This window comes from Prionailurus bengalensis, chromosome B3, assembly GCF_016509475.1.
Source record: "Prionailurus bengalensis isolate Pbe53 chromosome B3, Fcat_Pben_1.1_paternal_pri, whole genome shotgun sequence".
Lineage (NCBI taxonomy): Eukaryota > Metazoa > Chordata > Mammalia > Carnivora > Felidae > Prionailurus > Prionailurus bengalensis.
Genome location: NC_057355.1, coordinates 45,813,134 through 45,838,356, shown reverse-complemented (window position 1 = coordinate 45,838,356; position 25,223 = coordinate 45,813,134). Strand labels below are relative to the sequence as shown.

The following is a 25,223-nucleotide window of genomic DNA, read 5'->3' as shown; positions in this document are numbered from 1 at the left end:
ATTTTGGACATCAAAGTATCAGGTGTCCTGATACCATTATTATTATTATATTATATATTATTGAGTTGTTAACATTGAGCTCATGGGCCAGCAAAACTCATGCCTGAATGAAGCTTATCTACGCTCGTTTTGTCCGTAAGGCATATTGAAGCCTTCTTGCACTAGTCCGCATTTAAGCATTATGCTTGTGGCCATTTTGAACAGCAAAGTCACCAGTAAAAAGCACAAAAATGTGGAAAGCACGGCACTAAATAGACCGCAAAAAAGACCCATGTTTATAGTATAAGAGCTGAAAGAAGAAGGCAGAGCCTTGTTCTACCCTAGATGGAAACGGGACAACTCGAGTTTTTTGCTGCTGTGCATGTCCACAAATGATTGAGAGAGCACGGGTATTAATTTTGGAGTTACAAATAAATTTTATCAAGTAGGCAAATTCACAAGGGATCCATGAATAATGAGGATTGAGTACACCTAACAGAAGAATCAGAAAACACTATTAAAACTTTCATTAACAGGGGCACCTGGGTGGACTCAGTTGGTTGAGGTCTGACTTTGGCTCAAGTTATGGTCTCATGGTTTGTAAGTTCGAGCCCCACATTGGGCTTGCTGCTGTCAGCATAGAGCCCACTTTGGATCCTTTGTCCCCCTCTCTCCCTTTGCCTTTCTCTGTACTCTCTCTCTCTCTCTCTTTCAAAAATAAAATAAAACATTAAATAAAGTAACTTTCACTAACAGAACCAAACAAAAAAAGGAGTAGGGTACCTATTGCCGTTAGGAAGTTAGAGTAAGGGAAATAAGTTTCATTGGAAAATTTTGTGCGTTTTGATTTCTTACTATGATTTAATAAAGTTCTCTGAAAGTGACAAAATTTTACGAAGGTTTTAGTCTTTATGCTTTTAGGCTACTAAGAGCAGCAGTCTTAACTTTGGGTATTTTCTATTTAGGAGTCTTTGTGCAAGATAAAACAATTTATTAAAACAATTTGTTATCTCATGGAACAGCTATTCTTGTTCTGTTTTTGTTTTTGTTTTTTTTTTTATTGTATTTTAAGTGTTACCTTACGAGATTATATTTGAAGAGGAACTTAATCCTTTTACAGAGCGCAAACTTGCAGTTATATATACTTACTGAAGTTCAATTTTGTGACTAGCTGAATGGAGAGAATTGTGTCTCAATTATTTAGTGTGTTAAAACTTGAGCCTACTCTTACTTGATTTAGCCTATCTCTTCTATTAAAATAGGTTCCTGACATGGCAGGCTACCCTCATATTCGTTACATTTCATCAGGATTGGATGGAACATCATTCAGAGGTCCTTTCAGGGGCAATTTTGAGGTGTGTAATAAAATTAATGAGATAATTTGCAACGGTATCTTTAGTACTCTCTTTAATGTAGAGAGAGAATATATGATGTATGTATTCTTAGTATTCACAGTTGAATAGGATTGCCATGGTGGCTGGGGATCTGAATTGTTGATACTACTTCTGGGGGTTATCACAGAAAGATTTATAAGCAGTATTTATCTTGGTATCAAAAAGTACCCAAAAGTTAAAGATGAATAAATGAAAATACCTAATATAAAAGAGTATAGGTATTTATTAATTAAATCAATATAAATGTCAGATAAAGAGCTATACCATTAAATTTGGGGTGGGGGAAAACTTACTGCTTTTGACTAAACTCATTTTTAGAGAAACATTATTGGAGGAAAATAACCCAAGTAATTTGGTTTGTAGCTAACTATCTTGTTTGAATTTTCAGGAAAAACAAATTATTTGAATATATTTGAAATTTTGTTTTGTTTCTTCATGTCACTTTGGAAGTTGGAGTCAGTAAACTATTGTTTCATTTGTTTCCCTATTTTACTACAGTGATTTCATCTTCTTCTGGCATTCATATTTACTGACTCATACAGTACCTTGTAGTAATATGTTACCCTAATCCGTAAAGATAACTTTGCCATACCACTTCAATTGGCTGAGAAAAGAATTACAAACAACAATTTGCCTTACCATATATGGCTTTTTGAACACTGTATTTATATCGCAGGTTTATAAATATGGGACTTCATTGCTTTTACAATATTGACAGTGCTGTTCAAGAAATAATCATCCTGGTTTTTAATACTAATTGTCCTTTACCTTCAGGAACTGATTCATTTGGAAGAAAGATTAGGAAATGTGAATCGTGGTGCATCCCAGGGGACAATTGAAAGATGTACATATCCACATAAATACAAAAAGGTAAGAATTTATTCTATGAAGTGTCTATATTATTATTGAAATGCATACAATTTAATATTATGGACCTTTTTGGAGATTGTGGAATCTAGCAACCCTATTATTTATTACCAAAACAACACATACATAGTTTTTTAAAAAATTGAAAGCCTGGGGCACCTGGGTGGTTCAGTCAGTTAAGTGTCTGACTTTGGCTCAGATCATGATCTGGCGGTTTGGGAGTTTGAGCCCTGCATTGCACTCTGTGTGGACAGCTCAGAGCCCGGAGCCTGCTTTGGATTCTGTATCTCCCTCTCTCTCTCTCTGCCCTCCCCCACTTGTTTTCTCCCTCTCCTCCCTCTCTCTCTCTCTCTCTCTCTCTCTTTCTCTCTCTCTTTCAAAAATAAACATTAAAGAAAAAAATTTTTTTAATTGAAAGCCTAAAAATATACACTTGAAGTTTCTTACCCTGCTGTCTCCAGTCTTCCTTCCCAGAAGAAAAATCATAGTTAAGGATTTCTTAGGTAATGTTCCAGATATTTGTATGCATTTGCAATAACGTGCATATGTATGTGTTTTTCCTTTCTCCTTCAGAAATAACACAAAGTGGATGGTATGCACACAGTTTTGCACATTTTCTTTTCCTTCTCTTTCAGCCCTCACAAGTCACTCATATTCTTTTTTAAGAGCTTATACAAAACTTCATCATATGGCAATACCATTATTGAGCCTGTCACTTATGTGCACATTTAATTGATATACATTTTTTATATTCTACCCTCCACTCCTTATGTAGTAGTCTATCTAGAAGTTAAAGTGCAGACATATTAAATAAGTTTCTTTCAACAAGCAACAATGTCCTGTGATATACAGAGAATAATAAAGTATGAAAATTGCTGCCTTTGTAGTTTTTGTCTGTTTTCCAAGAGTATTAGTGAGGTGTTACCATTAAATTTAAGTCCTTTCAACTCTGTAAGCTAATGAGTATAATTAGCAATAATTTATTTGGATATTATTTGAACCATTCATTAGTAAGATAAAGTTCATTTAACTGTATTCATGATGGGACAAAAATAGAGTTCATGTTGTATATCCTCCTAATTGTGGATTACAAATAATAGAAACTGGTGAATTCAAACTAATGAATTTCTGTTACATTTGATTTTGCTTTTCATGCTATTTAAAGGTCTTAAAAGAACAGGTGGTGGTAGTCACTTAATTCATCCATTAATTCGTGACAGCTGTACCTGGGAAATAAGTTGTGGGTGTGAATGTGTGGTTTTATTTTGTTTTTGTTTTTCAAATAAACACAGACTTTACTCAGTTGTTCAATAATGTCATCTCTACTAATAAGGTAACAACTGATTGGTTCTCACAGAGGAAACTGCACTGCAAACAAGATGGGGAAGAAGGAACTGAGGAAGACACAGAGGAAAAATGTACTATCTGTTTGTCTATTTTAGAGGAAGGTGAAGATGTGAGGTAACTAGACATTAATTATCTAAAAGTCTGTTGTCAGAACTGTACGAGAGATTTGATTTGAAAGTAGACAAGAAACCAAATACAGAATACAAATATTACTGCTTGCATATCCTGTTATCAGTATCTGAAGTGTAGAATTCCCTTCTAGTGAGTGGAAGAATAGAAAGATGAGAGTCTCTGTATGACCAACAAAGGGATGGGAATGGGAAATACACAGCACACCAGGATTTGGCCAGGGAAATTTTGTGGTCAAATTGTCTTCTGTAAATCTTGCAGAAAGAATTTAGAGGCTTTGGAGGCTAAAGCAGTTAAATTAATGTATTCTCCAAATCTTAAAGAGGGCAGTCCAGATTAGCTGCATGCAGTTTGTCTTACAGCATCTTTTGTAAATTAGGTTTGCCCTAAAATTTTCCCTCAGCTTATAGGACAATTCTCTTTTTGCAGCTGCACAGTTTAGAAATGTTACTGTGCTAACCCACTGTTAATTTTAGGCATTTTCTTTTTATAATCTCTTGAGTAATTGTTTTATTCCTATTGTGTTTTTTTCTAACGTAACATAATGCTATATGAAACAAGTTCTGAAACATATATAACAGAGCTGTGTGATGATATTGTTGCCCTAATTTATAAGGATAACTTTATCATATTTCTTCAGTTGGCAGAGACAGAAAAAATATTATGAACAATTGGCTACCATACCACATGTAAGGATATTTTAGAACACTGGATTTCCAATGAAGGTTTATAAATATGGAAGGCAGTTGTTTTCACAGCACTGACAATCCTGTTCAAGCAGTAATTGTAACGCTTCTTTTTAGCTACTAATTTTATAAAATATTAGGAAGTCTGAAAATGTATGACAACTCTTTTAACAGTGGATGGAAGTATACATGGACACTTTTAAGTCAGTAACTTTTATCTCACTGTTCACTTAGATTTAATATTATCCTTTATTGCCTGGAAGCTTTATTTCTCAGTTTCTAATTGATAACTTAGCGTAGTACACTTAACTTCTTAACCTACTTTTATTTTTTCTACTAATTTTTTTATTGAGATATGATTGACATATAATGTATTAATTTCAAAGTATACAACATGGTTTGATAATGCAAATATATTACAAAACAGATTAACCTACCTCTAAAGGAGTAGCGTAGTATTAAGTGGATATAACAATTATCCCATGAAAGCAATATTATTAGCCTTTATTCAGTGAGGTACTCAAGTTTAAGGTATAAAGATCATCTAGGTAGAAAATGATATTTACATATTAAGACGTTCCTTAATTAGTATGACATGCTATATTTACAACATGAGTTCTAACGTTTTTGAGAGGGAATTAAATGCAATACATTTTTAAAGTGTTGTATAAATGCAGTGATTTGATATTAAAAATATATTTGCAGTATTATGTAACAGGGAACATACTCCCAACCTCTGTGTTGGCAGTTCATGTATAGAAACCAAATCAGAATAATTGCCAGTGTAATTGTTGTTCTTAAAATTGTAAAGATTACATATAATTTGATTTCATAGTTGTGACAGTTAATTATTGTGGTCATTTATACATTATATTGTCCAAAGTGTTAATATAGGTGTAACTTGTTAGAGAGGCTGTGTAAGTGTGTGTTTGTTTGTTTGTTTGTTTTTTACAAAAGGGGAAGATGCCTGCTAACTACAAAACACTCATATATTATTACATGTTATCATTTATTTGAAAATAAATGCTACGTGTAGTTGTCAGGAAATTCACTTTTGCAATTTTTGCTTTTTGTTTTGTTTGCCTATAATAGGCGCCTTCCCTGTATGCACCTTTTCCACCAAGTGTGTGTTGACCAGTGGTTGATCACCAATAAGAAGTGCCCCATATGCAGAGTGGACATTGAGGCCCAGCTGCCAAGTGAAAGTTGACACCATGTCTCAGAACTCTTGCCCTCCCTCTCATTCCCATCCTCCTGGTACTGCAGTCAACCAAAGATGGCGTGACTTACCTGCGCAGATTTGGAAGCCTTGAACTTAGAGTGCGGCTCTGCTATATGGTACAACTAATGCTAGACCTACAGTTTATGTATACAGTTGAGTTTGATGTATTTATAAAAGCTTTTTTTTTCTAGGTTTGACATTTTCCTGTATCATTTTACTGTATTTTTGCATGGTTTCTTGTATTGCATTTCTTTGCACATATTATGGGCTTGTGACCCTAAACTTGCAGGCAAGATTAGCTGCTTTAGTAAGTAGAATTTTGTGGTCTTTTTGTTTTTTACATAGTACCAGGTCTTGAGAATTATGAATTTTTTTTATCCATTACTAACCTTTAATTTAATCAATCATGTGCTTTAGTTTAATGTATAAAGATCCTCTAGAAAATGATAATATTGTGTATTAAGACATTCCTTAATTAGGACAAAATGGCTGCTGTATATTTACAATATGGAGTTCTGAGTTAAATACCATCCTTAATACTGGGAACAGAATACAAACCATATTCAATCAGATGCAGGTGGTATTCACATCACCAGAGTGATCAATAGACATGTTCTTGGTGTATCCTTTTCCTTTCAGCACAACGCAGATAGAGTTGAATATTGATATCATACATATAGACTGCTGTTCTGATTGTATTTATCTTTTTCCTACATCATTTAGAACTTTATTTCCCTGATTCAGTTTTTGCTGCTGTGAAACAGCTCTGATGAACACTAAATATTAATTTCAATTAGCTGGATTGTACATACTTGCAGATTTAACAAAATTTTAGGGAAATTGAAGAAGACATGTAGAATTTTGTTCAGTCTTCTGCTAAGCACGTTACAGTAACGATATCTGCTTAACATTGATTTTGTAATAAACACAGTCAGGAGTTAGAATTGCAGTCATTGGCAGGTATCTATGCATTCATAGAACTTCTAAAGGTCCCAGGATCACTTTTAAGGGATTTTATTAGTTTAAAGATAAATAAAGTCAGCTGAATCTACATGTCTCTTGTTTTATTTCTCTTTAAACTTGAAAACAGTAAATCTGCAGATACTGTGAGGCACAAACCTACTGTTGCTCTGGTTTTAGACGCCCACTTCATACATTACCAAGAGTCGATCACTGATTTAAAAATTTTAATTTCTATAGTTAAGATTTACTGCATAATATAGAATATAAAGTTAAGTTAACGTACTAACATTTCTCCTTTGGAGAAAGTTTTAATCCACTTCAGGATGCATATTATCAAGATACTTTCATATACAGGATAGCCTAATTTTATTTGTCTAAATATGCTTAATATGCCCCAGATTGCAAATGCATCAGTCAGTAACGTCACTGTCTGTATGTGGAAGACATGTTCCCATGGATCATATGTGAAGATGTCAATAAGCTTGCATTAAGCCACCTGCTTTGTAAGTGGATTGATTAATAAATAACTTATATTTCTATTGTCTTTGTGTTTCATAATTAGTTTTATAAACGTTTATATTAAACATCTTGGAGTTCAAAATAGTGATTTCACTCAAGTCGACATTTGCATAATTTTTGTATTCAGTTATGGCTATTTGCCTTTTTTGTATTAGTAATGTTACACTGTAGTAATTGTCAGTTTAAAACATGCCTTGACATAGTTTTATGTAGAGATGGAGGATGGACTATGGTTTAGAAATTTGGATAGAAAATAACATTGTTTTAAAAAGAATACTTGATGATAGGCTGTAGTTGTAGAAGGGCAGAGGAAGGAGACAGAGAAAGAGTGACATTGGCCTATGCCTGCCACCTTACTGGGGAAGAGAGCATGTAGCCTATCTTTGAGTAGCCTGCGATGGGTGTAGGACTTGGCACTAGAAAACCCAGGCTCATTGCCAAGGGTGGAAGAAGTATCGATGGGGAGAATTCTGTACAATTGAGTCCTCTTGATGTTCCCTAAAACACAAGAAGAACAGATAGATTTCTCTATTTTTTAATATTACACCAGATTTAGATGCACGACTACCTGTTGACCTGTTTTATAATTGCTACTGATTTTTTTTTTTAATGTGGATAGAGCATTATTACCCTAAAGTTTATTTAATACAGGTATTTGTGGCATAAACCTGGATTGTTAATGCAGGAGCTTAGTAAGCTACTGCAATTAGTTACAGAAAATGTGATTAGTAATGAGCCAAATAAGGAAGAATATAATTTTTAATATAACTTTTGTGCTTTGTTTTGGTGTCTTCCGTATCCTGCTGCATCTTATGTCAAAATGAAAATTTCAGTGATAGCTGTCCAAATACTTTAGAACTAAAATTCTTTTGTCAGAAAATTCTTATTTTTATTGTTGTTAATATGCAAGTGATAAACTGATATTTGAAACATTTTTCTTACTCTGGTGACTTTATTTTAGCTGCTAAAAACACTTCATCATTTGAACCATAACAGTTTGACATACAGAAAACTAACATTTGTTAATACTAAAATTAAAATACAGACTGAACATTTCACTATTAGTTTTTCACAAATGAGAATAGCTTAATTCCTTAGAAAATACATCCTGATTTCTAATTTACCTTCCAACTCCTCTGGAAACACAGTGAATTTTTTTTTAATGTTTATTTATTTTTGAGAGAGAGAGAGAGAGAGAATGAGAATGAGCGGGGGAGGGGGCAGAGAGAGAGAGGGAGACACAGAATCAGAGGCAGGCTCCAGGCTCTGAGCTCTCAGCACAGAGCCCAACGTGGGGTTTGAACTCATGAACCTCGAGATCATGACCTGAGCCAAAAGACGCTTAATTGACTGAGCCACCCAGGCACCCCTCAGTTACTCCATTTTAATAGACCTTTAGCATTCTCCCACTGTGGAGGCTAAGTTCCAAAAATCTACATGGAAAATAGAAGAAATTGTGGCTGAGTAACATAATCTTATATAAAAATAATGTCATTGGAACCAGAGTTGTGAGTGAACATATGAAAGCGTGCATAACTATTTACTTATTTTTTTTTATTTTTTAGTTCATTTTTGAGAGAGAGAGAATGAGAATGAGCGGGGGAGGGGGCAGAGAGAGAGAGAGACACACACACACACACACAGAATCCGAAGTAGGCTCCGGGCTCTGAGCTGTCTGCACAGAGCCTGACATGGGGCTCAAACTCACGAACCTCAAGACCGTGACCTGAGCCCAAGTCAGATGCCCAACTTACTGAGCCACCCAGGCACCCCACACAGTGAGTTTTTTACTTACTCAAGACTTCCTGGGGCACCTGGTTGGTTCAGTTGTTAGAGCATGTGACCCTTGATCTTGGGGTTGTGAGTCTCAGCCCCACATTAGGTGTAGAGGTTACTTTTAAAAATCTTAAGAAAAAAAAAAAGACTCCATGTGTCACAATATTGGATGTATCGAGGTTGAACTCTCTTCTCTCAGTTATAGATTCAATCATTCTAAATAATTTTCTTGAATTAAGAGTTACAGGGGCACCTGGGTGGATCAGTCAGTTAAGCATCCTACTTTAGCTCAGGTCATGATCTCGTGGTCAGTGGGTTCGAGCCCCGCGTCGGGCTCTTTGCTGACAGTTAGGAGCCTAGAGCCTGCTTCAGTTTCTGTGTCTCCCTCTTTCTCTCTCTTTGTCTCTCCCCTACTCATGTTGTGTCTCTATCTTTCAAAAATGAATAAATGTTAAAAAAATTACAGTTGACCCTTGAACAACACGGGTTTGAACTGCACAAGCCCATTTACTTATACATGGGTATTTTCAGTAAGTACAGTACAATAAAATGTATTTTCTCTTCCTTGTGTTATTTTTTTATTATCCTTATGATATATATTTTTTAAGTGTATTTATTTTGAGAAAGAAAGTGTGCTCATCAGTGTGAGAGAGGCAGAGAAAGAGAGAATCCCAAGCAGGTTGGGATGCTGTTAGCACAGAGCCCATACGCAGGGCTTGATCTCACGAACCATGAGATCATGACCTGAGCCAAAACCAGAGTTGGACACTTAACCACCTGAGCCACCCAGGCACCCCAATCTTTATGATATTCTTTTAATTTTTTTTAATCTTTATATTTGAGAGAGAGACATAGTGTGAGTGGGGGAGAGGCAGAGAGAGAGGGAGACACAGAATCCGAAGTAGGCTCCAGGTTGTGAGCAGTCAGTACAGAGCCTGACGTGGGGCTTGAACTCACCAACCATGAGTTCATGACCTGAGCCGAAGTCAGACACTCAACCGACTGAGTCACCCAGGCACTCCTATGATATTCTTAACATTTTCTTTTCTCTTGCTTTATTGTAATGTAGTATATAATACATATGACATATAAAATATGTGTTACTACTATGTTATCAATAAGGCTTCATTTTAACGGTAGGTTATTAGTAGTTAAGTTTTGGGGGGGTAAAAAATTACACACAGATTTTCGTCTTTGTGGTCAGTGCGTCTAACCTCCATATTGTCCAAGGGCCAACCATATGTCCAAAACAACTATTTGTTAACTAAGAAAAAAAATGTTAGCCAATTTTGTGGTTAGGCTTACTGGGCACAATCTTCTCTTTGTCCTATGTATTCTGTACAAATTCACAGGCCACATAAATGATTTTTGGAGTTGTGAAAAGAATATAGGTTTTCATGTCAGACGGACAAGGGCTTTGAATTGTGCAGCTTTGAACAACTTAAGCTTTCTGAACCTCATGTTTCTCATCTATAAGACAGACTAGGTTGTTAATTAGAATTAAATGAGGTAACAAGGGCAAAGAGCTTTGAATGTAGTATACTTACATTAAGAATATAAGTTCTCCCAGTGCTCACTGCATTCCACCTTTACCACCCAAAACAACTACCCTTGACCTTGATAACAAATGGTAGCATAGCATGGTGCTGAACCGTAGATCAGTGTTGTCTCTAATCTTCCTCTTACAGAGTCCAAGAAGCTAATTACTAGATAAGAAAGAACAAGCGTCTTTAGAACTTTGATTGATTGGAATTTTTATTCTACTCAAAGGATAGAGGATTCCTGGCACATTTGCCTTATTCCCTTGCCTTGCAGTCACAACAGGACACAGTTGCCTATCAGTACCATCCAGTGCTGTATTTTAGGCAGCCATTGCCAGTGGATCAGAATTGGCAAATGATATCAAACCACTTGCCCTCTCTGATCAAAAGGAAAATTGTATGTAGAAATTAACAACTAGAATTTCTCATTCTCCCCTAAATTTTCTCCTCACCAAATCATGTTATGCAGCAACCTGGTGCCCATTAAAGGTTAATTAAGCACATACCACTGAGTTGCCTATATTAGCCTCTTCTAGGCTTATTTTTAGGCTAATAGCTATCACTGAGAGAGCCTGTGGAAGGTATGGGTTTCCAGGAAATACTTTGATGAGTCCCAACAAATTGCATATCTCTTAATTCTTTATCATCACTACAGAGAATGAATTGGATTCACTAAATACTGATTTTCACTGTGGGCTGTGCTGAATCTTGAGTACAAACTGCTAAATCAGTTTTGCTTTTGGTGGTAATGTTCAAATATATGCATGGGCAGGGGGAAGGCTTTGGAAAATGTAGAATTCTGCAGATTATCATTTGATACATTGTGCTCCATAAAAAAAAAGTTGATTTTTTCCACTGCCTGTGTGACTGGTAGCATAACTCAAGACACTGAAGTTTCCAATCTGGCAGTTCAAGGATGACCCAAAGACCTGCCCTTTCCCCTCTTACATATGTGGAAATTCTCTCATAATATGGGATGCTCCAAACTTGTTATCCTAGAGATTCTATTCTTTACATTTTCAAGAGCCTATGTAAGAAGAGTGTTAGACAAGGAAATTGGAAGAGATGTGGTATGTCTCCCATCCTGCATCCTGGCCTGCCTTTAAAAAGGAATGAGGGACGCCTGGGTGGCTGAGTTGGTCAAGCATCTGACTGTTGATTTTGGCTCAGGTTGTCATCTCACACTATTGCGGGTTCAAGCCCTGACTCGGGCCTGTGCACTGATTGCGAGGAGGCTGCTCGGGATTCTCCTTCTCTCTCTGCCCTTGCCCCACTTGTGCTCGCTCTCTCTCAAAATAAGTAAATAAACTTAAAAAAATAAAAAGGATTGGATGTCTTTTATTGAACTGCTGTCTAGACTACTATACTGTTAGTATTTGCTCAGAGAATAAGTTCTTATGGTGTACCTGCCTTCTTAGCACTTCACTATTAGCCACACACTCCCCAAAGTTTTATATTCTCTATTGCTGTGAAATATTTAAATTTAGTGGCTTAAACATCAAACATCTTAGTTTCTGTGGATCCAGAATTTGGAAGCAGCTTAGTTGGGTACTTCTGGCTAGGGGTCTCTCGTGAGGTTACAATCAAAATGATAGCTGGGGCCGCAGTCATCTGAAGCCTTTCCTGTCTGGGTGATATGCTTCTTAGCTCATTCACATGGCTGTTGATAGGAAACTTTGGTTCTTTATTGGCTATTGGCCAAGAGTACCTCTCCTCCCCACCCCCCCACCCCCCCATCAACAGCCATGCAAGCAAGCCATCCTGGAGCTAGTACAGATTCAAGGGGAGGGGAGATAGCTATGCCTGTTAATAGAAGTGGCAGCAAATTATAGCCATCTTTAACCTATTACAGTTAGGTAAAACGAGCCCTATTGCGTTATTAGAATTACTACTACAAACCTCCTAGGCACATTTAGTTTTTTCCCTCCTAAACCAAATTTTAGCATATGGAAAAGCCATGTGTGCAAAATGACCTATGTTCTCAAGCATAGTCATCAGGGGAATCGGTAGTGGAAGAACTTTAACTTCTCTACACTGATATCTGAGTAAAAGAAACCTATGGGAGGGAGATAACGAAGTATTTCTGTAGTTGGGAAATTCTTTCTGCAATATTCTTGTTAGGTGATTACTGTGATGGTTAATTTTATGTGTCAACTTCACTGTACCCTGGAGCGCCCAGACATTTGGTCAAACATTGTTCTGGATATATCTGTGGGGGTGATTCTAGATGAGATTAACATTTGCATATCTGTGGATTGTGTAAAGCAGATTGCCTTTCCTAATGTAGGTGGACCCTGTCCAATCAGCTGAAGGCCTGCATAGAAAAAAAACAAAAAAAAACTTGTCTCATGAGAATTCTTCTTGCTCATCTGTTTTTCTCTTGCCTTTAGACTCAAACTGAGGCATGGGCTTTTCCTGGGTCTCTCACCTACCAGTCTTTGGATTTGGAACTACAGTAATGACTTTCCTGGGTGTCTAGCTTGCAGACTAGAGATTGTAGGATTTGTCAGCTTCCATAATTGTATGAGCCAATACCATTTATATCTATCTAGTCATGTGAGCCAATACCATATAATCTACCTTCCTTCTACCTCCCCTACTCTGCCCTCCCCTCCCTCCCCCTTCTCTCCGGAGACCCCTAACTAATGCAGCGATCATGCCTCTAGTTATATGTACTTATTTAAGATGCACACTTATTTTATAAGCCATTACTGTTATTCTTTATTCTATATTCTAGAGTAATGCAAAGATCCGGTTTCTTCCTATATGCTAGATCTTCAGATTTTATAGGACAGCTATTTTGATTTTTTTTAGATCTTCCCCAAGTGAAATATCCTTAGTCCCCTTGACTTTGTTTAACCTGGATCTTAAGCATCTTAGCTATTCTTGTCACCATTTTCTGGATACTTACTGTTTATTAATGTTTTTTAAAGTATGATACCTATCGGGGCGCCTGGGTGGCTCAGTCGGTTGAGCGTCCAACTTTGGCTCAGGTCATGATCTCACGGTTCATGGGTTCAAGCCCCGCGTCGGGCTCTGTGCTGACAGCTCAGGGCCTGGAGCCTGCTTCGGTTTCTGTGTGTCTCTCCCTGCTCCTCCCCTGTTCACACTCTATCTCTCTCTCAAAAATAAATAAAGATTAAAAAAATTTTTAAGTATGATACCTAGAAATAATCATTACTCCAGGTGTGATCCAAGCATGAAAAAGTACAAAATTACCTGAATTCAACTCATGCTATTGTGTTAGGTCTTGGAATGGTGGTATTTTCTAAGGGAGCAGAGGTTTCATAAAGGACAGTTGTGCAAATAGGAGTAAGAATGAATTGGAGGGGTGCCTGGCTGGCTCAGTCGGTGGAGCATGGAACTCTTGGTCCTGGGGTCGTGAGATTTAGCCCCACATTGGGTGTAGGGATTACTTACAAAAGAAGAAGAAGAAGGAGAAGGAATCAGAAAAGGATTACAGAGTGAACGGAAATGAGACACAGTCTTCCCTCTGTCATGTCTGTGAAACTGGGATTGGCTCTCAGATCTGAGTAGGCCTGCACACCCCACAGGTACTGGTAAGTCCAGAATTGGGGCTGTTACTGAAAAGTCACTTGATATTCCAGCCGGGACACTCTCTGTACTCTGCAGCTCCTCAGTATTCTACCAAAGCTAATAGGCTCTGATTCAAAAATTAGAGTTCTTCACAATATTTATCTGTCATAATAGAGAATAGGGAAATGTGTGAATAATTGAACAGCATAATTTTACATCTTTTGAGTTAGTGGTTTATTATCTTCAACAGAACTTGTACCTTTTTACTCTCTAAGGATGAGTAAATTCTATTGTTATCCTCTCATCTACCTTATCTCTATATTGTAAACACCATGAGGGCAGGCACCCAGTTTTTATGCCTTTTTTCCCCTTCTAAGTAGTAGGCACTGTGCCTTGCTTATAGAAGGCATTAAACTTATTTAAAAACAAAGAACAACAACAACAAAACAACTTGGATAGATCACAAGCTTGAGGTCCAGATTTTAAAGAATCATTTTGAATGGAGGCCCATGGAGGCACTAGAAAGTTGTTGGTTTCCCCTCTCTGGGTCTTCTTACTCCTGAGCAAGCTCATAGGCCCTAGACTGGGACATATGCATGCATCCTGTTCAGCCAGTAATAGATTACCTAGTTACCTTCATGGGATGGATAATGTTGACCTTTTGCTTAACATGAAAGATATCAAGATGGATGCTTCCCCCTCCCAAGAAAATTAGCAAGAGAAGTTATTTCTTTCCTTTATAACTTGGTTTGCATAAAACCAAGTTTTTCTTGAGAGAAAATTTTAACATAACCACTCAAAACTTTTATGTTGGGGAGCCTGGGTGCCTCAGTCGGTTGAGCGTCCGACTTCAGCTCAGGTCATGATATAATGGTCCGTGAGTCCGAGCCCTGCGTTGGGCTCTGTGCTGACAGCTCAGAGCCTGGAGCCTGCTTTGGATTCTGTGTCTCCCTCTTTCTCTGCCCCTCCCCTGCTCATTCTCTGTCTCTCTCTGTCTCAAAAATAAGTAAAAACATTAAAAAAAAAAACTGGATGATTTGTCTATTTAAAATTTTTTTTAAAAAATTTTGTTGCTTTACAATTATTTTCTGTCACTCACATTCAGTTATTTGTCAAGGTTCTGTCATTTCTCCAAAATTGCTTCTCATACCTGTTTCCATTTTTCATTTTTCACACTCATCCGAATCAAATTTTTGTTTCCTCTCACCAGGGAAACCTTTAACTTTCCAATCCACTATAATCCATCCTTCATGCTGCACAACAGGTCAGCTTTCTAAAACAAAGCTGTCACCAAGTCATTATCCTTCTTAAAAATGTCCCATGATTCCTCATTTTCTGGATCTTTTGCAGCTTTATCTTTTTTAAAAAAATTTTTGTTTTTAAATGTTCATTTATTTCGAGAGAGGGAGAGAGAGAGAGAGTGTGTGTGTGCTCACACGTTTGGGAGAAGCAGAGAGAGAAGGAGGGAGAATCCCAAGCAGGCTCCACTCTGTCAGCACAGAGCTGGATGCGAGGCTCAATCTCACCTACTGTGAGATCATGACATGGGCTGAAATCAAGAGTCAGACAGTTAACCAACTGAGCCACCCAGATGCCCCTGCAGCTTTTCTTTAACATTTCTGTGATGCAAATGCCTCAGAGTACGTGTTTTTCCACAGATTTCTTCTCATTGCTCCCACTTCTTGAACACCTTTCCTGTCCCTGCCTGCTAAATTCTAACCCTTCAAAGCTCAGCTCAAACTTTTCCCTTCTAGTAAGCCATCCTTCATCCACCCGGAATCAGTCTTCACCTTTGTGAAGTATTTTGCCTCTTGTATTTTGCCTCTTGTAATAATTTTGTTCCTAAGTGTCTCCCCTTCACTGTTTTGAACTTGAGGGCATGGCTCATACTTTATTCTTCTCTGTGTTCCCTGCAGTGCCTTGCACAAACTGACACTTTAATGTTAATGTATAGCAAATATATTTTGCTAGTCTTGGCTAGTTGAGAGAAAAGAAGAAATCAGAAAGAGGTAGGCAGAAATGGGTGGGGTGGGTAACAAATGGGATAAGGGCAACTGAGGGGGAGAACATGGTAGTATATTAGGAAGATTGCTGGGTTCTGATAAAAAATCAGCTGGTGAAGGGGCAGACACCTGGGAAGTTCAGTACTAGTGGTCTGTGCTTTTGCTTGGTGTGCACCCTCTGTCTACAATAAGCTCCCTTTACCCTATATCCACTGGAGTTCATATGTACATGTGTTTGCAGCAGTAGTTGACCAAGAAATTAAAGTGAACAGGGGCACCTGGGTGGCTCAGTTGGTTGACTGTCTGACTATAACGCAGGTCACAATCTCACTATTTGTGGGTTCGAGCCCCACATCAGTCTCTGCTGTCACTACACAGCCTGCTTCAGATCCTCAGTCCCCCTTTCTCTCTGCCCCTCCTCCTTTCATGCTCTCTAAAAAATAAAAACAGGGGCGCCTGGGTGGCGCAGTCGGTTGGGCGTCCGACTTCAGCCAGGTCACGATCTCGCGGTCCGTGAGTTCGAGCCCCGCGTCAGGCTCTGGGCTGATGGCTCAGAGCCTGGAGCCTGTTTCCGATTCTGTGTCTCCCTCTGTCTCTGCCCCTCCCCCGTTCATGCTCTGTCTCTCTCTGTCCCAAAAATAAATAAACGTTGAAAAAAAAATAAATAAAAAATAAAAACATTAAAAGGAACTGATGATATAGAATTTTACCATTGGCCTCCAAGAAATTTCTTTTTGGTAAATTTAGTATTTGATTTCCTTTGATGACTGTTTCAAACTTTCCCCACTCTGCCAAATGTAAATAGAATGACAGCAGTAAATACAGTGGGAAGAGCACAGACCTGAGTACAAATCCTAGCTCTGAAACACAGAAGCCCTATGATTGCAGCCAAGACATTTAACTGCTGTGAGCCTTAGTTTTGTCATCTGTCAAGTTGGGATAATACGTGATGGATGTTAACTAGACTTGCTGTGGTGATATACAAATACCTAATCATTATGTTGTGCATCTGAAACTGATGTATGTTAATTATAGCCCAATAAAAAAATGACACAAAATTGGGATAATACTACCTAATTTATCAATATTGTTATGAGGACTCAACAAGAAAGTTAATGTAAATTAATATATAGGAAGTGTGACCAATAAATGTTATGTGAGACAGGAAGGAACAGGAAATACAGGAGGACTAGGGGCACCTGGCTGGCTCAGTTGGTAGAGCTTGTGACTTTTTTTTTTTTTTAAGCTTACTTATTTATTGAGAACATGAGCAGGGGAGGGGCAGAAAGAGCGAGAGAGAGAAAATCCCAGGCAGGGTCCTGTCAGCACAAAGCCCAACGTGGGGCTCTATCTCAGGAATTGTGAGATCATGACCTGAGCCACAATCAAGAGTTGGACACTTAACCAACTGAGCCACCCAGACGCCCCCAAGCTTGTGACTCTTGATCTGCAGGTCCTGAGTTCAAGCCCACATTGGGTGTAGACTACTTAAAAAATACATATGGACCACAATGCATTAAACAAAAGGTTGAATCAAAAAGTTTATTTGTAAAGTTCCAGGTTAGTTGCAGTGAAGGATACAAAAGAAATATTACTTCCATTTTTAATGAAAATACAATCTAATATGGATTAAATTATTCAATTTTGACAATGTAAAGTCAGTTAATAAAAGCACTTTACCATTCACATTAACATTCCTGTTTACAAAGCCCTGTGAGAGGGTAAGGATTGTTATTTTCATAATTGTAGCTTTTGATAACATCACAATATTATAACAAGTAAAAATATAATCTCGCAACCTCAGCGCATTAAACATCTATTTTTCCTTCCTAAGACTTTTTCACTGCATACCTAATTTTTAGTCATCACTTCTTTCCATGCCACATAGTAGCTGCAATTATTCCTGTTTTACAGAAGAAGAAACAGGTTTAGAAATGTCAGATGCAAGGGCAAGGGCAGAGTTTGATCCAGATTACTTAACTTCATTCAAGGTTCATTAGTACCCCAGTCACAGAGGTAAGCCATTTTTTCCAAGAGTAGAACAGGTGGGAAAGTTTGTTCAAATAGAGGCTGCTATCAATTATCATTCTACCACCTTTACTGTGGGCCATTGGACTTTTCTCTCTTCTTTCCTGTTCCTTCCCCTTTTTCCTTTTTATTTTCCTGTCTTGACCTGATCCTCCCGCTCTTCTGCCCAAGGTTGGATCACAGCTTCTTCCTCATTTTAAAATCTTCTACACATCATAGGGCCATTTATTCGAGGAATATTTATTGAACACCAACCATAATACATAGGGAAAACGTGCTAGGTGTTGGCAATATGCTGGAGAGCTTACATGAATCAGGAACCACAAAAATCACATTTGCCTTTTATTTTCCGCTACCTTTGGAGTCTTAGCTCTTCTTTTCTTTTTTAAATTTACTTATTTTGAGAAAGAGCTTGAGTTGGGGAGGGACAAAGAGAGAGGAAGAAAGAATGAGAATCCCAAGCAGGCTCCGCGCTGTCAGCGCAGAGCCCAACGAGGGACTTGAACTCAGGAATCCCCGAGATCACGACCTGAGCAGAAACCAAGAGTGGGAGGCTTAACTGAGCCACGCAGGCACCTGGGGAGTCTTAGCTTTTGAGTAAATGTCACAATTCCCACTCCTTTAACACACGTTTAAGTCTCAACCACCTAACAGCGCTGCCGGGAACCGCCCAGAGATGTCTATTCCACCACCCAGGACAACACAACCTAAGCTCTAACTCGAAATTTCCCTAACAGGAATAAAGGTTGGAAATGGCATTTCCAGTGTGTTCCCTAGAACGAACTTCCGCCCAGCCAGTACAAACGTAGAGAGACATCCTTAGGTGAGACCTACTCAAAATTAAGAAAAGGCATCCTACGTCTGTCTGATTTCTTAATGAGACCATTTTATTTTTGTTGATTTTAGAGAAGAGACCGAGATTTAAAAAAAAAAAAAAAAAGCCAGTAGGCGGAAAAAACAACCAGTTATTATGACAACCAAACGGGTCTGGAAAATTCAGCCAATCCACCTGCGGGAATGCCTCCTGCGTAGCCAATAGGAAGAGCGCGTCGTACGTAAGGCCGCCCAATGGGGGCGCGAGCAGCGCGGTATTTGAATCCCGTAACAAGGAGACATTGCGAAGATCCTAAGCAGAGCAGGCTGGAGTGCAGAGCTAACGGCGCCGCGGAAGCTTCTGTCCACCATCGCCGGTCCTCGTCCCTCCCTGGGTCGGGCTGGCACTCTTGCCTGTCCCTTCCCCCATGGCGCTACTCCGACGCCCGACGGTGAGTGGGCCCAGCCGACTCTTTCTCCCCCCCCTCCCCCTCCTCCCCCCCAATGACCAGGGGCTTTGGCGGAGCAGCCCCCTCACTCGCCTCTAGCTGCCCCCTCTCTTCTACGCAGGGCTTCTTCCTCCCAACCGCAGCGCCGCTTTCCCGTTCTGCCGGGCTACCTTTTTTCCCCGCGGCCCAGGCCTGCGGCCTGTCCTCTTTTCGGGCCTCTCCCCTCCTGGGATCCGCTCAGGGTTCCCCGCTTTCGCCCTGGCCAGTCCCAGCCCTAGGGTGGGGAAAGTGTAGGAAAGCGCCTCGTAGGTGGCACCTGTCAAGTGAGCCTTTCCAGCACTGGACTTCTCAGCGAGCGATCCCGTAGTGCTCTTTGTTGTTAGAGTGCTAGCTAAATAAAGGTTGTTGTAATTGCCTTCCTTGTTCTCAAACTCCGTGGTGGGGATGGAGAGCCCTGGAAGAAACGCTGTAGGTAGTCAAGTGTTCTGAATGTTTGATCAAGTAACAGTTAAGGATTTTTCACATTTCGCTCTAAGTTTCCCATTTATTTCTGCATAGGAAGTCTCCCAGGCTAAGTTCACTAACGTACAGATTTGTCCCTTTCAAAAATTCAATTTCTTCAATCAAGTGTAAAAGAGATTTTACATTTAATGTAGAACAATATGGCAGACAGAGAGAAGGGTCCAGATTCATTTATTTCATCTTTGCAAAAATCCAAGTGTTAATGGTGTTTTGGAGATATATGTATATATATATACATATATATATACATATATATATACATATATATATACATATATATATACATATATATATATACATATATATATATACATATATATATATACATATATATATGTTTGTTTTGTTTTGTTTTCCTGTGGGCTTGACTTGTACCTGATCTGTTTTTCCTTTGCTGAAAAATAGAGGGCCCTGACACACCTGAGTTCTATCTTCCTGGCTGTAAGGCTGGTTAAAAGCTGCCAGTTTTCTCCTCCATATGGATTTAAACTTAGATTACACATAAGCATTAAAATTTCAAATACTTTTTAAAATTGGCAGTTACTGCTGGAAAAAAATTGAAGAGCGTGCTTTTGAGAATCCTAAAAATTGAATGAATACAATCAATACTTAATTCCTATCCTTTTGTGGATGTAAGTTAAACTGACAAGTAATTTTTGTCTAATCTGTCCCATGAAGTTCTTCCATAGTCAAATTCTTGTTTTTAAATGTTTATTTATTTATTTTGAGAGAGAGAGAGAGAGAGCATGAGAACATGTGAGCACAAGTAGGGCAGGGGCAGAGAGAGACAAAAAGAGAAAAAGAATCCCAAGGAGGCTCCCCACTGTCAGTACAGAGACCTCTGTGGCTCCATCCCACCAACCTTCGGATCATGACCTGAGCCAAAATCAAGAGTCCCATGTTTAACCTACTGGGCCACCGAGGCGCCCCCATAGTCAAATTCTTTCTATTCAGGGAAGGCTTGAGTTTTCTTCTGCCCCTCTGTTCTGGTAGGTCCATTCCGTCCATTGTGGGAGGCCCATTCAAATCTCCTGTTGGGATATTTTTTTTAGGATTGAAAAAATTAGGACCCACAGTTTTTAGGGATAGGACATGCTGTTTTTTTTTCTCATGAAACGTTCACTTCTATAATAAACTTGTCTGTATGAATTGTTTTTTCTGGCAAGTTTTGTTTCTAAACATACTCTGTCTAAAGCAGGTTAAGGTCATCCAATGGTTTTTTATTTCATATCATTTCAACTTTGTCTGAATTTTAGAGTAAAATTATTTTACCTGTGAAAACTATTTCTAAATATTCTTTTTTAAGTATTTATTTCTAATGTTTATTTTTGAGAGAGAGAGACAGAGTGTGAGCGGGGCAGGTGCAGAGAAGGAGAGGGAGAGGGAGACACAGAATCCAAAGCAGGCTCAAGGTTCTGAGCTGTCAGCACAGAGAGAGAGCGAGAGAGCGAGCACGTGAGAGCAGGGTAGGGGCAGAGAGAGGGGGACACACGGAGCCCAATGTGGGGCTTAAACTCATGAATTGTGAGCTCATGACCTGAGCCAAAGTTGGACACTTAAGGGACTGTGCCATCCAGATGCCCTCTAAATATTCTATTCTATTCTATTCTATTCTATTCTATTCTATTCTATTCTATTCTATTCTATTCTATTTATTTATTTACATTTATTTATTTTTGAGAGACAGAGAGAGACAGAGTACAAGTGAGGGATGGGCAGAGAGAAGGAGACACAGAATCCGAAGCAGGCTCCAGGCTCCGAGCTGTCAGCATAGAGCCACACCCGGGGCTCGAACCCACAAACCGCGAGATCATGACCTGAGCTGCAGTCGGATGCTCAACGGACTGAGTCACCCAGGTCCCCCAAGATGCCCCCTAAATATTCTTAATATAAGAGTGTCCCTGCTATGGCAGCCTCATTTTAAAAGGCAGTATCTCTAAAGATCATGTCAATAGGAGCACTTCTTATTTGTAGAATGGCATAAAAATCAAAGCTAGTTTAGGTTTTAAACACTTGGACCTATTAAAGCTTTTAAATAGTGTTTTAATTGTGTTTGTTATTAATCTCTCTAAAGTTGTTAAGTAGATGGGTAGTATATGGAGATCTCTAATAAGTGGGTGCTATGTGAGAAATAATCCCTTATCTGTAAACTTTTTTTTAAATGTTTGTTTATTTTTGAGAGAGAGAGAGAGAGAGAGAGAGAGAGAGAGAGAGAGAGAGAGACAGAGCATGAGTGGGGGAGGGGCAGAGAGAGGGAGACACAGAATCTAAAGCAGGCTCCAGGCTCTGAGCTGTCAGCACAGAGCCTGACACGGGGCTCGAACCCATGAACTGTGAGATCATGCCCTGAGCCAAAGTGGGACACTTAACCTACTGAGCCACCCAGGCACCCCCCTTAAACTCTTAATGAGAGTATTTTACAGATAAGCTGGGTAAGTGATTTGCCTAATTAAGAGTGATGTGATCAATCACTCAGCATTTTTAGACTTTCTAAAATGTAGTTTCTCCCTCTTACAAGTAGATATCCACGAATTCACCTTTCCCAAATCAGTTCTGCATTTGGTACCTGACATGAGCAAAGTATTGTAAGTTGTCTTCACTTCTCATTAACTCTTTTTTTCTCTCCCCTCTTTTTTTAGGTGTCCACTGATTTGGAGAATGTAGACACGGGAGTTAATTCTAAAGCTAAGAGTCATGTGACGATGAGGCGGGCAGTTTTAGAAGAAATTGGAAATAGAGTTACGACCAGACCTCCACACATAGCTAAGGTAATAGCCATGAGGATTGTCCATGTGTACACTAGGCTGATTGTGTATAGCTCTGAGGAACACCACTGACTTTCTTGCCCTGTTACATTTCTTTTCCCTTGCAGAAAACTCAGAACACCAAAATACCTGTTCAACCCGCCAAAACAAATGTCAACAAACAACTGAAACCCACTGCTTCCGTGAAACCAGTACAGATGGAAATGTTGGCTCCAAAGGTGGGACGGTTTGTATTTACACATGTACTTAATGAAATAGCTTGTTCTCGGCTAGACTGCAAAGGCGCCGTTGTCATCACTGCCACTTTTGAAGAACATTCATAACTAGAGCTCTCCTTTGAAACAGCAGAGTACAAAATGAGCGTATCCATCCTTTTAGTGATGGTACCTTAATGTTATTCATAACAAAATTTTGCACCGTTTCCCCACGTTTTATATATCTCCCTAATCTCATTTGAAGTGAGGGATTCCTCTGCCTTTTTCTCTTCCTCCTCTGCAGAGGAGATGCAGATGTGGACTTCTTATAAAATCATTCAATTTTGGCCATTTGCATACTCGTTCATACCGTAATGGTCCCCTTACTGCGTTTCTTTTGACCATTTTCCTGCAAAGGGGTCATTTTATACTCTCGCATAGATGTTGACTGCAGTACAGTATGAAACTTTTGTCATATACTGTATTCAGTGTAACTAGCAATAAGGCAGCAGAGGAAGGGGTCTCTGTCTGCAGACAGCTTGACCTAGAATGAAACAAAGCATTCCTAAGCTTGCTTTTGTGTGGAAAAGCAAAGAGCTGTCCATAAGTGCTTTGAAGTGACAAAAAATGCACCAATACCAGTTGTGGGCACCTTCCAATGTTCTGAAAAATCACTGATTTCTGCTAAGCACCACAGCCTGAAACCGAGCATCTGAGCATGGGAGACCATCATCCACAATCCTGTAGGGAGAGAGACGAGAACCATTGGCTCAGTTGTGATCATGTGATGTTCAGCACCACGTAGTACTCGTATTGCAAGACATCGCTCATTTATCAAGTTAAAATTTATTAGAAATATTTGCTCATCTTGCAGAACATTTGCAGAACAAGTTACTCGCAGTCCAAGGTTTTACTCTATATATAATATACAGTAATAACATTTATAACATTGTTTGAAAATTTTCAAAATAACACATTGGATATATTTGAGAAATATATGTACTGACCACTTAATAAACACATCCAGTAGTGTTAAGGCTGATAAAGAGATATCTTGCCTTGATATCTCTCTTATCCAGAAGGAGCATATGTACCTAAAATTAAATTAGTAATCCCAGGGAATGATGCCAGATGCCCCTGGGCAATGGATGATTGAGCATCAAATGTCTGGGGTAGATGGAAGTACCATCTTTCAGAAGGTGCTTGTACAGGAGGGAGAGAACACTAAGGGATGGAGTGGTTAGAGGAAACTTCATAGGTGGGATTTTTAAGGATAGGGAGATGCTAATAGTAAAGAGCACCTTATAGGAAACAAAGCACAACAAGAATCAAGGCACCAAAGCAGAAATAGGCCTATAATTTTGTCCTGTGGGTAAAGAGTCAGCACATCTAAGCGGGGTCAGAAGATTTGTGTGAGTAAGCAGAAAATAAAGTTGGGAAAAAGGTTGCATTTGGATTTGAAAGCCTTGGAACTTGGATTTTATCCCATTAGGCAGTGAGGAAAGTTTTGAGGAGGTGGGAAATGATGAAAGCAGTATAGACTGGCCATGGAAGGGACATACATTAGGAGGTATTGCAGTTGTCCATGCTAGAGCTGATGAGGGTCTTGAACTAGCTCAGATCACCCCTAAGCACTCACCCATATATGCCAGTGTCTGTAGGTGCTAAGAAACAACATTGAGTATGTTGGGGTGTACCCGCTCCTTTCAGGGACATCGTGCTCTATTTAGAAGGAATTCTTTAGCTGTGTTGCTTAGAGTAAAGGAATAAGAATAAGGAATAATTTAAAAAATGGGAAAGTCGGGAAAGGGAGGGGAAGTTCTGGGGAAGGCGGCTCATTTGGCTTTAGATTTGTTGAGGTGACAGAAACATCCGCCGGGAAATGCAGTCAGAAATACACCAGCAACATCTGAAGGAGAGGGGCCGACTTGTGAGCCTTCTCCTTGCAGGTGATGGTTGCAAGCATGTTGCTATTAGAAAGCCAGGAGAGAGCATCAGATCAAGAGCTAAAGCTTGGCACAAATACTCAAGACTGACCTTCCTTTCATAAGCCTTTCCTTGAAGGTTTCTAGTGACATCCTAGATGCTAAACCCAAAGCAGCTTTTCAGCCTTATCTCCAGACCATTATGCAGCATTTTATATGGGTGGCTGTTTGAATGTGGTTCCTCCCACCTGTCAGGAAGGCAATTTGGCAGTGTTATTTCAAATGGTTATTCTCCATACCTGTTTTTAAAATTTATCCTAAGAAAATGATTAGAGGGACACCGAGGACTTTTCATTAGTTCTGAAATGAATATCTCTTATATAATAGGGAAATAGTAGGAGATCAGTTAAAGTTATTTATTTATTTATATTCAAGTAAATTAACAGAGTGTTACATTAGTATCAGATGTACCATATAGTGATTCAACAATTCCATACATTAGTCAGTGCTCCTCATGATATGTGTACCCTTAATTCCCTTCACCTATTTCACCCATCCCCCACC

The 25,223-nt window shown here is 39.0% G+C and overlaps 2 protein-coding genes across 6 annotated transcripts in view; both read left to right on the top strand.

The window, feature by feature from the left end:
• The window catches only part of RNF111 (ring finger protein 111), a 99,395-nt gene extending 92,269 nt beyond the window's left edge, over nt 1-7,126 (top strand). For 2 of the 4 annotated variants that reach the window (XM_043555312.1, XM_043555310.1), the window contains exons 11-14: nt 1,242-1,334; nt 2,148-2,243; nt 3,598-3,701; nt 5,495-7,126. In XM_043555312.1, the coding sequence (XP_043411247.1) occupies nt 1,242-1,334; nt 2,148-2,243; nt 3,598-3,701; nt 5,495-5,612 (411 nt within the window). In that variant the 3' untranslated portion in view covers nt 5,613-7,126. Of the gene's footprint in view, nt 1-1,241; nt 1,335-2,147; nt 2,244-3,573; nt 3,702-5,494 lie in introns of all 4 variants that reach the window. The other 2 variants (XM_043555311.1, XM_043555309.1) reach the window with 1 other exon arrangement.
• Nucleotides 7,127-19,047: 11,921 nt separating this feature from the next.
• CCNB2 (cyclin B2) overlaps nt 19,048-25,223 on the top strand; it is a 29,578-nt gene continuing 23,402 nt past the window's right edge. Inside the window, exons 1-3 of one of the 2 annotated variants that reach the window (XM_043555308.1) lie at nt 19,048-19,256; nt 22,415-22,543; nt 22,648-22,758. In XM_043555308.1, coding sequence (XP_043411243.1) covers nt 19,233-19,256; nt 22,415-22,543; nt 22,648-22,758 — 264 coding nt within the window. In that variant the 5' untranslated portion in view covers nt 19,048-19,232. The remainder of the gene's footprint in view (nt 19,257-22,414; nt 22,544-22,647; nt 22,759-25,223) is intronic. The other variant, XM_043555307.1, reaches the window with a different exon arrangement.